The 15,019-nt window shown below is 36.8% G+C and overlaps 1 protein-coding gene across 8 annotated transcripts in view; it reads left to right on the top strand.

The window, feature by feature from the left end:
* The window catches only part of CASK (calcium/calmodulin dependent serine protein kinase), a 386,526-nt gene that overhangs the window by 144,384 nt on the left and 227,123 nt on the right, over nt 1–15,019 (top strand). For all 8 annotated transcript variants that reach the window (XM_029240361.1, XM_029240363.1, XM_029240356.1 and 5 more), the window contains exon 3: nt 9,963–10,068. In XM_029240361.1, coding sequence (XP_029096194.1) covers nt 9,963–10,068 — 106 coding nt within the window. The remainder of the gene's footprint in view (nt 1–9,962; nt 10,069–15,019) is intronic.

The raw sequence follows: 15,019 nt of genomic DNA, 5'->3' as shown, positions 1-15,019 counted from the left end.
TGAGGTAGGTTCCCTCTATGCCCACTTTCTGGAGAGTTTCTGCCATAACTGGGTGTTGAGTTTTGTCGAAAGCTTTTTCTGCATCTATTGAGATGATCATTTGGTTTTTATTCTTCAATTTGTTAATATGGTGTATCACATTCATTGATTTGCGTATATTGAAGAATCCTTGCATCCCTTAGATAAATCCCACTTGATCATGGTTTATGATCCTTTTAATGTGTTGTTGGATATTGTTTGCTAGTATTTTGTTGAGAATTTTTGCATCTATATTCATCAGTGATATTGGTCTGTAATTTTCTTTTTTTGTAGTATTTTTGTCTGGTTTGGGTGTCAGGGTGATGGTGGCCTCATAGAATGAGTTTGGGGGTGTTCCTTCCTCTGCCATTTTTTGGAAGAGTTTGAGAATGATGGGTGTTAGCTTTTCTCTAAATGTTTGGTAGAATTCACCTGTGAAGCCATCTGGTCCTGGTCTTTTGTTTGTTGGAAGATTTCAAATCACAGTTTCAATTTCATTACTTGTGATTGGTCTGTTCATATTTTCTATTTCTTCCTGGTTCAGTCTTGGAAGGTTATATCTTTCTAAGACTTTGTCCATTTCTTCCAGTTTTTCCATTTTATTGGCATAGAGTTGCTTGTAGTAGTCTCCTAGGATGCTTTGTATTTCTGTGTTGTGTGTTGTAACTTCTCCTTTTTCATTTCAATTTTACTGATTTGAGTCCTCTCACTCATTTTCTATATGAGTCTGGCTAAAGGTTTATCAATTTTGTTTATCTTCTCAAAGAACCAGCTTTTAGTTTTATTAATGTTTGCTCTTGTTTTCTTTGTTTCTATTTCATTTATTTCTGCTCTGATCTATATGTTTTCTCTCCTTCTCCTCACATTGGGTTTTGTTTGTTCTTCTTTCTCTAGTTCCTTTAGGTGTAAGGTTAGATTGTTTATTTGAGATTGTTCTTGTTTCCTGAGTTAGGCCTGTATTGCTATAAACTTCCCTCTTAGAACTGCTTTTGCTGTATCCCATAGGTTTAGGATTGTCATGTTTTCATTGTCATTTGTCTCTAGGTATTTTTTGCTATCCCCTTTGACTTCTTCAGTGATCTCTTGGTTATTTCGTAATGTATTGTGTAGCCTCCATGTGTTTCTCTTTTTTTTGGTTTTTTCCCTGTAATTCATTTCTAATCTCATACTATTGTGGTCAGAAAAGATGCTTGATATGATTTCAATTTTCTTAAATTTACTGAGGCTTGATTTGTGACCCAAGATGTGACCTATCCTGGAGAATATTCCCTGTGCACCTGAGAAGAAAGTGTAATCTGCTGTTTTTGGATGGAATGTCCTATAAGTATCAATTAAATCTCTCTGGTCTACTGTGTCATTTAAAGCTTGTGTTTCCTTTTAAATTTTCTGTTTGGATGATCTGTCCATTGGTGTATGTGAGGTGTTAAAGTCCCCCACTATTATTGCGTTACTGTCGTTTTCATCTTTTATAGCTGGTAGCAGTTGCCTTACGTATTGTGGTGCTCCTATGTTGGGTGCATATATATTTATAATTGTTATATCTTCTTGGATTGATCCCTTGGTCATTACATAGTGTCCTTCCTTGTCTCTTGTAACATTCTTTATTTTAAAGTCTATTTTATCTGATATGATTGTTGCTACTCCAGCTTTCTTTTGATTTCCATTTGCATGGAATATCTTTTTCCATCCCCTCACTTTCAGTCTGTATGTGTCCCTGGGTCTGAAGTGGGTCTCTCATAGACAGCATATATATGGGTCTTGTTTTTGTATCCACTCAGTGAGCCTGTGTCTTTTGGTTGGAGCATTTAATCCATTCACGTTTAAGGTAATTATCGATATGTACGTTCCTGTGACCATTTTCTTTATTGCAATGGGTTTGTTTTTATAGGTCCTTTTCTTCTCTTGTGTTTCCCACTTAGAGAGTTCCTTTAGCATTTGTTGTAGAGCTGGTTTGGTGGTGCTGAATTCTCTTAGCTTTTGCTTGTCTGTAAAGCTTTTGATTTCTCCATTGAATCTGAATGAGATCCTTGCTGGGTAGTGTAATCTTGGTTGTAGGTTCTTCCCTTTTATCACTTTAAATATGTCATGCCACTCCCTTCTGGCTTGTAGAGTTTCTGCTGAGAAATCAGCTGTTAACCTTATGGGAGTTCCCTTGTATGTTACTTGTCATTTTTCCCTTGCTGCTTTCAATAAGTTTTCTTTGTCTTTAATTTTTGTCCATTTGATTACTATGTGTCTCGGCATGTTTTTCCGTGGGTTTACCCTGCCTGGGATTCTCTGTGCTTCCTGGACTTGGGTGGCTGTTTCCTTTCCCATGTTAGGGAAGTTTTTCACTATAATCTCTTGAAGTATTTTCTCAGGTCCTTTCTCTGTCTCTCTTCTCCTTCTGGGACCCCTATAATGTGAATGTTGTTGTGTTTAATGTTGTCCCAGATGCCTCTTAGGCTGTCTTCATTTCTTTTCACTCTTTTTTCTTTATTCTGTTCCTCAGCAGTGAATTCCACCATTCTGTCTTGCAGGTCACTTATCTGTTCTTCTGACACAGTTATTCTGCTATTGATTCCTTCTAGTGTAGTTTTCAGTTCAGTTATTGTATTGTTCATCTCTGTTTGTTTGTTCTTTAATTCTTCTAGGTCTTTGTTAAACATTTCTTGCATCTTCTCTATCTTTGCCTCCATTCTTTTTCCGAGGTCCTGGATCATCTTCACTATCATTATTCTGAATTCTTTTTCTGGAAGGTTGCCTATCTCCATTTCATTTAGTTGTTTTTGGGGGGGGTTATCTTGTTCCTTCATCTGATACATAGCCCTCTACCTTTTCATCATGTCTTTCTTTCTGTGCATGTGTCACAATGAGTTTAAATATATACACTCTATCATCCCACAGAGTTCCTTCAGTTCCTAACATATACTTTTTTTTATGACTTTAATATTGAAAAGTAATTGAGGTATAAACTGATATATCTCCAATTTTCTTTTGTAAAGTTAGGAGTACCATTTTGAAATAGGTGTCTGGGTTTTATAAGAGTAAAATGCCCCCATCTTTCTCCCTTTTGGTAAAACTCTTTTGGTTTACATTTCCCAAAATGAACAGCAACCCAGGAATTGTACATTCTAGAGGTGTTTAGAACATTGTATTTCTACTTTTATCATGTGCAGAATATGATCTTAATAATGGTCCGTCATATATTTGAGAAAAACTCTAATGCTGGAACTTTATGTGGTTTGGATTTCAGTCATTTCTGCCTTTTTCCTTTATCCACGTAATTAACATCTTTCTAGTTTTATTAGTTGAGTTCAGAACAGATTCTCACTCAAATTCATGGTTGAGTAACTCCTTGAATTGATGACTCAGAGTTATATTTTGTAAGAGACAGATAATTTGGTTTCATTTTAACCTATTGTTGGCTCTTATGTAAGATAGTTTTGAAGCACATGTTCTTATTTTAGGACATTTTAATACCTCAGAAGATAAATATTATAAAGATCATTGAATTGGTCACCTGTAATCTTTATTAATATCTAATTAATAAGCTAAATGAATTATAGTACTTCAATATTGATTAAGAATGACCTGGAGTTCTTTTAAATGTAAGTCCCTAGGAAATTAATGACACTTTAATTATTTACCAAACTCATCCTAATGAAGAGTGAGAAGGAAGACAAGTAGTTCTTACAGCAGTTGGCTTTATTATAATTTCCTGCTGATAGTTGTTGACAGTACATCAAATATAGTGTTGAATTTAGTTTAAATTTGGTATTCAACTGGGCAGTCTGCCTTAATAAATTTATTACACTTATGAGAACTGTAAATTCTTTGGGAAATATATTACCAAAACCCCATTAATTTGTAAATGCTTAATGTAGTGAAGATTGATTTTTAACTAATATATTTGGCTATTTAAGAACAATTTACATCAGTCAAACATCCTCAATTAATGGTATGCTCCTTATTTTCTTTATGCACCTGACAGATGAGATTTTAGGCCATAAGACTGTATTAAATTGGCAAGAATTCAAAGAAATTAGAAGCTGCTTGGATTTCTGTTTGTATGTGAAAAAAGATAATAAAAATGTGCTAGTAAAATGTGTAAAAGATCAAGGAAATAATGACTTTCCCATTAACCCAGGTTGGTGTGGTGCCCTGTCTGGGCCTCTGGTCATCCACTAGTTGAGAAGGTCAACTTTCTTGATTTATAGGAAGATGGCCTCATTAAAGCCAACCTGACCTGTATTATTGCCAAAGGCAGCTGGTATCTTTAGTCTTCAAATTGGTTATTAGTTAAAGGTTGAGCCCAGCAGCAGAATTTGACTTGGCTGCTATAATCCTTCCAAGGTTTTGCTTGGATCCCTTTCTTAAAATATCACATGGTTATTAATTTCAGCACACCGAGGAAAAAATGTTGAATCAATAATGACTTTCATTTAGCTGTTTTGTTATTAATGTTGATTCAGATGAACACATTAATACTTGTCCTAGTTATTTTATGACGAGATTGGAACATTCTTTATGTGCGTTTGGAGCCTGGGTCAGCTCTTAGTGCATTTTAACTATTGAGTTTATAACAGAAACTGGAAATTCTTTGGAAACAAATTAGAATACTTATATATTTATTAGTAAAAATATCAGTGTCTAATTTCTGATTATCACTGGTGACAGTGCAGCTGAAATATGCTGGTTCTGTAGCAGTCTTGATAGCTTCTCACCCAAGTCAGTGTTACCACATTAGCACTGTTATATGATTGGATCTTAAGGGCACATATAAAAACTACATAGCCCCAGGAGCCATTGTGGTATCATGTAGAGAGCACTGGACTTCAGTTATTAGCTCTGCTTCCTCTGCTTACTACTTGTGTGATCTCAACCGCTTGTGTATCTCACTAAACCTGGGGCCTGTTTCTTCCTTTGTAAAGTGAAACTAGATGTACCTACAGGGTTATTACAATTATTAAATGAGGACTTACAGAGGGACACTTAAAATCCCAGATATTATGCTGCATAGTCTAAGGTCATTCAATAAATTTTGAAGGGTCCAAAGGGCTGCTATACAGTGGACGTTGACTACCCTTTTTGTGTTTGGTAGATTAAGCAAGATAAAACGATTAAAAACTACCAAACAAGTAAAGGATTTAGATTAACAATAGTGAAGAAATTCCAGATTTAGTTATTAAGTGATGGATTTGGGCTGTTAAAAGCTGTAGAGTTTACTTCTATGGAAGTGCTTTTTAATAACACATCTGTTTGGACATAGACTTACAGACATAGAAAACAAACTTATGGTTACCAGAGGGGGTAACAGGGGGTATGGGGGGAAGAGATAAATTAGGAGTTTGGGATTAACATGTACACACTACTATATATAAAATAGATAAATAACAAGGACCTACTGTTTATCACAGGGAACTATATTCAGTATCTTCTAGTAACCTATAATGGAAAAGAATCTGAAAGAGTATATATATGTATATATTTATAACTGAATCACTTTGCTGTACACCTGAGACTAACACAACACTGTAAATTAAGTATACTTCACTTTTTAAAGAAATGGTTAAAAAATCTGTTTAGATTCTTTTTGGAATGACTGAATGACTTTACAGATAGTTGTGTAAGAAACGCAGAGGAACTCACAATTAAGAGGATAATAATTAAAGCAAGTCAATTTATCCAGAGCTGCACCATTCTAATTTGGTAGCCAGTAGCTACATGTGGCTATTGAGCACTTGAAATACAACTGCTCCCAACTGAGATGTGCTATAAGTATAAAACACACTGGATCTCAAAGACTTAGTACAAAAAGAGAATGTAACATATTTCATTAATACTTTTTAATGTGACTATATGTTGAAATAATAATACTTTGGATATATTGGATTGCATAAAATATGTTAAAATAAATTTCACCTGTTTCTTTTTACTTTTTAATGCGGCTACTGAAAACATTTTAATTGTATAAGTGGTTTGCATTATATTTCTGTTGGATGATGCTGAACTAAATCCTTATTGAATGATTCTGTGAAAGCTGACTCTTAAATTTGACCTTTAAATCTCAGATATTAAGGATGAGATTGTTGCTCCAATGCTAAGAATGTCAGAAAGCATTCCTTTCCTCAGTCACATTTGTAAATACCCAACTTATTTTTGACCCCATGGTCAAATTAGCTTGCTACAGAGTCGTGGCACTCTGAAAGTGGCATCTGACTTTTAAAAGGTAGCATGAAAAATTCTCCTATTCCAAGAACAACTAATAGTAAAATGAATAATAAATACTTTTCAGGAAAATTCTTTTTAAAACAGACTGTCTGAAACGGCTTTCCTAACTCTCCCTCATTTGAGGGGCAGACTGGAAAGGTAGACCCTGGAGGACATAGTTGTTCTACTGTTGCTGGACAGCTCGAACTTCTTAGGAAACCGGTAGGAGTAGTAGTTCTCATGCCATATAGTGGGCTGATTCAATTGAAGTGTGTTTCTCCAATTTTGATCAGAAGATCTAATATTATTTCCATATTACTAGTGCCCCTTTTAAAAGAAAATAAGTTGATGAAATATAGGCACATAGTTAAATGTAGGGGCACTAAACATAGAAGTAGATTATTTTTTAAATCTTTAAAAACTTCCCTGCAAAATTACAAAATGAAAAAGTACAAGGAAGAGTGGAGGAGTTACCACTCTTCCTTGTCACTATAGATAAAGTAGAACTTCAAAACAGCCATGGTAACTGTGGGTCAGGTCACTCAAAGGAATGTTCTGAGCTAGTATCTATAAGCAGCCAGATAATCACAATTTCAAATCATATTATTATATTATCACCTACTTTCGAATTCCTTCCTAGTCTGCTTCATGAGCTGATTTGTAGGAAAATACTATTTTTAGTTTGCTATATCAGCAAGGAGTTAATAGCAGTTAATACATACATCTTTAATTCACATTCACATCTAAAACAAACATTTTGAGCTTAACATTCTTGGAATCTATAGTTTGAATGCATATATGGTGCATTCATGTTTTGTAAACTGTGATTTTCTATTTGGGCTGTTTAATACACCCATATAATTAATACTTGAATTATGGAAAATGGTGCCGCAGCTATCCTAGATGTAGGCCATCTTTTGCATCATTGCCCTTATAAATTCAAATACATTTTTATGTTGTTAGTTTTGTGCTATTCAATCAGTGTTCGGATTTTAGTCCCTGAAATGTCAGATCTGGTGATATTTAAATTGTTTTAATCTTTGGACGCAGGGTCCCCAGCAATCCTTCCTTCATTTTGAGGATGGGTAAAGTGATAAGAGACTAGACCAGGAGCATGTTCAGTTATATACCAAGCAGACATGTGCGTGTCAAAGAGAGGGGTCTTTAGAGCGTCCGTTTCTACTTATGATTTTTCAGTATAACAAATGTGGCACATGACAAATGGTGAATATGGGGATTGAAACACTGTAGTTACATGAAAGGGGCAAAGTTTAAAATAAACTGAAAACAGGAGAAAAGACCAGTGTTCGTTGTGGCAAACACTAAATCTCTCTTTACTTCTTGACTCCAGTGTCAGAGCACTGAATTAAAATCAGACATTTAGCAGAATAGGAAGAAATGGAAAGAGAGAAACTAAGGTGAAAACAGAAGATATGAAAAGGGTGACTTCCAGTAAAACGAGAAGCTGGAGATGAACATTAAAATGAGTACTAAAACTCCTAAACTTTTCATAGAATCAGAAGGCAGAACAATCTTAAAGGGAGAGAAAAAACTGTGCAGGCATCTGATTTATGTCGTCTGGCTTTTCAGCCTGGTCCTCCAGCGCACTTGTCAAAAGCCTTCCCCATAGTTATGACTTCCCAGTGCAAAAGCCACACCTATTCACACCTCTCATCCCCTGGAGGTGGAGACCATGTTTCATGTGTCTCTCATTTCTTCCTTCACAATGAACACTGAAGCACCCTAACCCCCTGAGCCCCACAGTGCTGCACTCCACACAGTCCTTTCACATCCATTCTCTCATTTGAATCATGCTGCTGCCCTCTGAAGTTGTAGACTGTGTAGGTCGTGCATGACCTATCACGTCCCCCATTTCATTTGCCATAAGGAAGGCATTTTGTAGAGGTTAGCAGTCAGCCGGCAAGTAGTAGTGACAGGGGCTGGACTGGCACCAAGTTTTCCGACTCCAGATCCTATGGGATTTTCATCACTGCCATTTACAAACACACAGTGTTCTCTTTAAAACAACTGCAAAAACAAACAAATCAAACCTTCTTTGACCCTGCTATTCCTTTCTTATTACCAGGATCATGTCTAAACACACCATGGCATTGTGGAAGGACTGACTTTGGAGTTAGACAGGCCAGGGCTCAAAACCTATTACAAGGGTGTAATAGCTATGTGATCTTGAACAAGTTTCAAAGTCTCAGTTTCCTCATCTGTAAAATACCTACCTCACAGGCTTGTTGGGACATTAAAAGACAATGACCATATTAAGTACTTAGACCAGTGAGAGATAGGATAAATCTAAATTTATTATATAATTGTCTGCATCCTGACTTTGAACCTGACCTCTCCACAGAATTTGATCTTAGAACATTTATGGTCTTTTCTGGTTGAATCTTACAGCCTTTTCTCAGCCTTCTCCAACTACCTATGCCTTAATTCCCCTTATTTCCTTGACTTTCTTAATATTGTATTATTGATTCTTCCTTTTCTGGTGGCTTCTCTTTTGTCATATTTACTGACTTCTTTTCCTCACCTATACCTTGTGTAAATTTTCTAAGGTTCCTTCTGCAGCCATTGCTCTTGTTGACAAGACTAAGTTGAATTAGCAAATCAGAGAGGAGATAATGTTATCTCTTCTGCTTTGTGCAGTATATCCTTAACCTTCGTTCTTTACCTGTCTCCCTTCTATTTCCAAATATAAAAAATGTCACATTGGATTTTATTCATTGGCAAGCAGGTAGAACTCCAGCACTGTTAACACAGGAAGGCTTTAATTATCTCGTTCCATGTAGACATGGCAAGTGATACCTATGCCTAAACTATTTTTGTGTGATGGTGATGATGATAATGATGATGAGCATGGCAATGAGGATATTAACACTTTTATTTTCCAAATAGTATTGTGTAACTTACACAGTAGTCTTACCTACATTATCTGAATTTGTTCTTGAAAATAACACTGTGGGTAGTGTCCTGAATTATCCAACACATTTTATAGATGATGTAAAAAAAATTCTGACTTTGACGTTGGGAGTAGTGCCTTTTCTGTTTAACCATACTATTTTTTTGCCCCCATTCCATGTAACTTCCCTGATGTGTGTCTATAAATGCTAGATTTTAGGCTAAAGAATAAACATCATATTCTTAGACAATTTAGGGAAAACTAAGAAAAAGAAGTAAAATTCAAGACAGCAAATTGAGTTACTTATTAGCTGATCAAGAAAGAGTTATAGGGCTTCCCTGGTGGCACAGTGGTTGAGAGTCCGCCTGCCGAGGCAGGGGACGCGGGTTCGTGCCGCGGTCCGGGAGGATCCCACATGCCGCGGAGCGGCTGGGCCCGTGAGCCATGGCCGCTGAGCCTGCGCGTCCGGAGCCTGTGCTCCGCAGCGGGAGAGGCCACAACAGTGAGAGGCCCGCATACCGCAAAAAAAAAAAAAAAAAAGAAAGAGTTATAAATTTTTAAACCTGTTTACAAGAGTTTGAGGAAAGTATTTGTGCTATTTACATTTCTTATTAATAAGAGCTGACTCTAATGTATATAGATTTAAGCTGGCAAGAAATATGAGCAAGTTATATTGTCGAAGATTTTAAAGGGCAAAAAGTTAGGCTTAGCTTGAATGGGGGATTTCATCTCTATAGTTAGAGGAGTCTTCATGTTACCATAGATCACATCCATTCATTCATCATTCACTCTGATTGTCTTTTGATCCTGCCTAACAAAATGTTATGTGTTTGTTTTGCAGATCTAAAGCGGGAAGCCAGTATCTGTCATATGCTGAAACATCCCCACATTGTAGAGTTATTGGAGACATATAGCTCAGATGGAATGCTTTACATGGTTTTTGAATTGTGAGTATACATTCTCTTTTCCGAAGGGGCTGAAGTGGTTTTTTTTGTTTGTTTTAGGGTTAAAGTTTTAAGCAATGTTGATTTTAGGTAATGCTGACGCTTTTCTCTTAAAATTTAAAAATACTTGTGAACTCATCTGTTTAGAAAGACCTAAAGTAATAAGAATAAAAGGAATATCTCATCGTAAGGTTCACAATGGCTAAGGAAGCAAAAGTTGGGCATATTCAGTTACCCTCACAGTTTTAGCCTACTTCAGAGAAGAAGAAATAGAGTTCAGAGGAATAGGAGGTCCCAAAATATAAAGTTCTGACTACAAGAGTCTTAGTGAAAAGAATCGGGATGGGAGTAGAGGCCTCCATGTAGCCAGCCTCTGTAGCAACTAAAAACAAGTAATAACAGACATAACTTCCTCTTTTGATATAATCACCATATTGGCATATGAAGGAAATTCTGTAGACAGCCATATATCTTGATTTTAGTAAGCCACTCGACATGTTTCTCACAAAATTTTTGTCAATAAGATGGAGGAATGTGAGCTAAGGATAGTATAATTGGGTAGTTTCATAGCTGGTTGGATGATTGTGTCCAAAGAGATTATATAAAGCCTTATGGGATGGCATACTATTCTGTTCAAAATTGTAATCAGTGACTTTGATTAGGGTCTCTCACAAGGTGGTAATCAAGGCGTTGGCCAGGGCTGAAGTCATTTTAAGGCTCTGCTGGGGATGGATCTGCTTCCAAGCTCACTCACATGGTTGTTGGAAGCACACTCTCAGACTGAGGGCCTTAGTTCCTCATGTGCTGTTGGCCCAAGACCTCCCTAGGTTCTTTGTCACTGGGCTTCTCTGTAGAGCAGCTCCATGGCAGCTGGCTTCATCAGGGCCAGCAAGCAAGAGCACAAGAGTAGGAACAAGACAGACGTCAGTCTTGTAACCTAATCTCTGAAATCACACACCATCACTTCTGCCATATTCTGTTAGTTAGAAATAAGTCACTAGATCCAGTCCACACACAAGGGGAAGGGATTACACAAGGATGTGAAGACCCGGAGGTGGTGATTACTGGGAGCCTTGTTAGAAGCTGCCCCCTACAGAGGGCTAGCTTAATACATTGAATATCTAGACCAAATTTTAAAATGTTTTACAAGTTTGTAGCAAAGGAGCTGAAACAAAGAAGGTGAAATTTAAGACCAGTTAATGTAAACTCATTCGTTCACATGTATAAGTGCAAGATCACTATGAACTTAATTGTAACTGCTTATATGAAAAAGATGTAAACAATTCAGTTAGTTGTTGCAACAGCTTTAAAAGCCTTGAATGGAACCTTCAGATACCTTAATTAGAAGTGTATAGTATTCAGAACCAAGCCATAGGCCCAGTGTGCTGTGTATTGCTCATTCTCCCTGGGGTGTTCCTAGTAAGCAGGACACGGGCATGCTTCCAGAAGGGGATAGCCAGAGTGGGAAAGAGCCTAGAAATTCTGTCATAGACTCACAGCCTTCAAAATCTTTGTCAGAAATCCTGCTAAAAGATGTTTGAAAACTGTGTACCTCCACACATATCTTTCAGTTGATATATACAAACTTTTATTGTAAGGATGTAAGTTTTAGTGTTTTGTATATTTTTAAAAATATTTTTTCTTCAAAAATCTCGAGCTGTACCTTTATCTCATTCAATTTATGGAAAATGTCTGCTATGTGACCTAAATTGCAAAGCTAGTCATCATTGTCAAACTAGTCAGCCAAATCAGACTTGCTTTCTGTCAGAAAAAAATCTGACTTCATTTTTCAAATAAAATTAAAGTGTTAATAGACATCACTGTGACAGTCATCTTACTATTGATTTATAATTCTAAACTAGATAAGGTTTTGCCGTGAATATATTGTCTGCATGAAGTAAGGTGGCTCTTCCCTTCCTTTCCAAAGCTGTTTTGCTCTCACAGATGGCTCCCTCCCTCGGTAGCTTTGCATTCCCCCATTGTCTTTTTGAAATTAGGCAGGCTTTTCAGGATGGGTGAGCGGTTTGTCTTTTGAGAGGTTTGTCTTTTGAGATGGGTTCCTTCGAGTGGAGATACAGAAGAGAGCTCAGCAGACCACAGACTTGTTTTCAGACAGACCAAATTATGGCAAATGTAGATATGGCTTAAATGCCTTAAAAATATCCTAATACATGTATCCCCTGGAAGGGCTTTGAGTACTCCCAGAGATACCCAAGTCCCACTTTGAAGACCACTTGGCATGGAAGAGCTGTTGAAAAGATGGGGAGACTTTAGTTACCCAAGAATCTATTGATCTTCTTTTACCTCTATAAGAGTCCCCAGATCAGAAGGCCATAGCAGGTCATGATGGATGTCTTCACTTCTTTGAAATATCGTCAAATGTAAGAGGATTATGTATTTATTCAGTGTAGGGTGAGGAGCTGTAACTATAATCAACAGGTGGCAGGTATGAATGAAGTGGCTGTCCACGAATGTAGCGGCTGTCTTACAGAGTCTGCCGTTCCTCACTAGAAATGCTCAAGCTAAAGCTGGATCCATCCAAAGGTCCTGAAGAAAAGGTTTTAATTTTGGACTAGAGAGAGCCTCTAACGTCCCTTCCAATTTTAAGATATTATAATTATTTTCATTTTATTCTTTATTCAAGAAATCTGTTTCTGTCCTTTTTTTTTTTTTTTGCTGTACACGGGCCTCTCACTGTTGTGGCCTCTCCCGTTGAGGAGCACAGGCTCCGGACACGCAGGCTCAGCGGCCATGGCTCACGGGCCCAGCCGCTCCGCGGCATGTGGGATCTTCCCATACCGGGGCACAAACCCGTGTCCCCTGAATCGGCAGGCGGACTCTCAACCACTGCACCACCAGGGAAGCCCTGTCCATATTTTTATTCACTGAGAAAACTAAAAACCAGATTTTGCCATATACTATGAAGTAATGAGCACAGAAAGCCAAATTTTAAAATTTACCTAAATTTCACATTTGCTGTCTGTTTCAAAGGGGTCTAAGTGACAGTATAGTAGAGAGAAGATGATCCTTGGTGTCATAAAACTTGGATTAGTATCCCACCTCTGTCACTTTTACTAATTATGTGACTTTGGCCATAATCTCTTAACTTTAAAATCTTCATAAGGTTATGAAAACTAGATGAGATAACTGTGTGAATTCACCTTATAAAGTGGTGACTTGCTCTACAGTGATAAGGTATTGTTTCCAGTGGATTTAACAGCTTAGTTTTAGTTTCTCAATGTTGAATTATGTGGGATTTTTTATATAGCTAATTTTGTATGATTCAGTTGTGTTTGGAATAATTCATTGATGGCTATATATTGAGAATAAGACCTCATTAAAGTTGCATATTTACTGGCCCCCTAATCTCACTGTTAACCCAAATCACTAGAACATGGCTTCCTAGTTTTTAACCTTTTATTTTGGAAATTTTCAAATAAAAGAAAATAGTATAATGAACTTCAGTGTACCTATCACTGAGCTTCAGTAGTTATCAATACTTTGCCGTTCTTGTTCTATCTATCCTTTACTGTTGTCTTTTTTTTCTTGGCAATTTCTAAAGCAATATCATTTCACCTATAAATACTCCTGTTTGTATTTATAAGGACTGTGTGTGTGTGTGTGTGTGTGTGTGTGTGTGTGTGTGTGTATAAAATACTGTTGTCATATCTAGCAAAATCAACAATAACTCCTTAGTATCATGTCATAGTCAGTTAATGTTGCTTTCCCTGATTGAACATGAATTTTTAAAGGACCTATTTCTCAATTTAGAATTGTTATATTAGCTCTAGGAATCTGGAAGTAGATTATAAATTCACAGTTAAAATAGCTGTTTCTCAAAAGGGCTAGAAACAATATAGAAATATAAAATTGTTCTTTTGTATTATCCTTTTTTGTAAATTTACCTTGACAGTTGTCCTTGCCCTGTTTTTTGCATTCCCTTTGATTTCCTCAGTTTAAAACAAATGAACAAACCCAAACCATACACTACTGTAAGATTTAAAGTCCTGTAGATCAAAGAGCAAAGCAGTAAGTTTGTGCATGTCTCCACCTACTGGCTAGGTAAGAGATTGCTTACATAGCTGCAATGTAGACAAGGCTACACCAGAATTTTTCTGGCAATAGATCTAATGACCCCTGGTATTCAGGGTCTCATTGCTCAGGTTATGGGTTATCTGGATCCTTTCCACAGTTTTCTGACATGACACCAATACAGAGTAGACAGGAAATGGAAAGCAAATGAGATAAGGTCAGTTGACTTTGCTGTTTGTTGGCTGCTTGGAAATAGCTCTGATAATTTTGATGGAGAAAAGGCTAGACCAAACAATATATTTGGGTTATCAGTGAGTTTCTTATTATGGTATCCATATCTTTCTTTGCCACAGGCTATCTATAATCAACTCTCCCTTTTCTTCCCTAAACTGAAGTCATGAAATTATATGGCTCAATCTTGTTGCTTATCATGTTAGCAAATCCTTAGAACTAGTTGATACAAATGATTTATAAGTTTAAAGCATACTCAAATACAGAGACAGAACCAAAATTTTAGCACTGGATAAGATTAGAGCAGTAGATTTCAAAAGTTAGCATTGGAAAATCCTGAGTAGAGCTCGTTAAACCAGCATGTACCCAGGCCCCAACCCCTAGAGATTCAGTTTCAACAAATGTGGGTCCAGAAGTGAGAGGTCAAGAGATGATTGACCTTTAAAGTAGGGGTAATACTATTTCGAGACTATGTTGTCATTTTTCCCAACACACTCAGTAGCTTGTTACGAATCTGCATGTGTTTATACTATATCTATTGCTTTGGGATTATACTTAAATTAGGACTTGTCTGTAGCGGTTTGCTGTTATTTTTTAAAATAAACATTTAAAACGTAGGTTCAATTTTAAAGACAGGGCTGTGTCACACACACACACACACACACACACACACACACACACACACACACAC

The sequence above is a fragment of the Monodon monoceros genome, unplaced genomic scaffold (assembly GCF_005190385.1).
Source record: "Monodon monoceros isolate NGI ecotype Baffin Bay Population unplaced genomic scaffold, NGI_Narwhal_1 Super_Scaffold_22, whole genome shotgun sequence".
Taxonomy (NCBI): Eukaryota; Metazoa; Chordata; class Mammalia; order Artiodactyla; family Monodontidae; genus Monodon; species Monodon monoceros.
The sequence above is the reverse complement of the archived record's forward strand: the minus strand, read 5'-3'. Positions and strand labels throughout refer to the sequence as shown.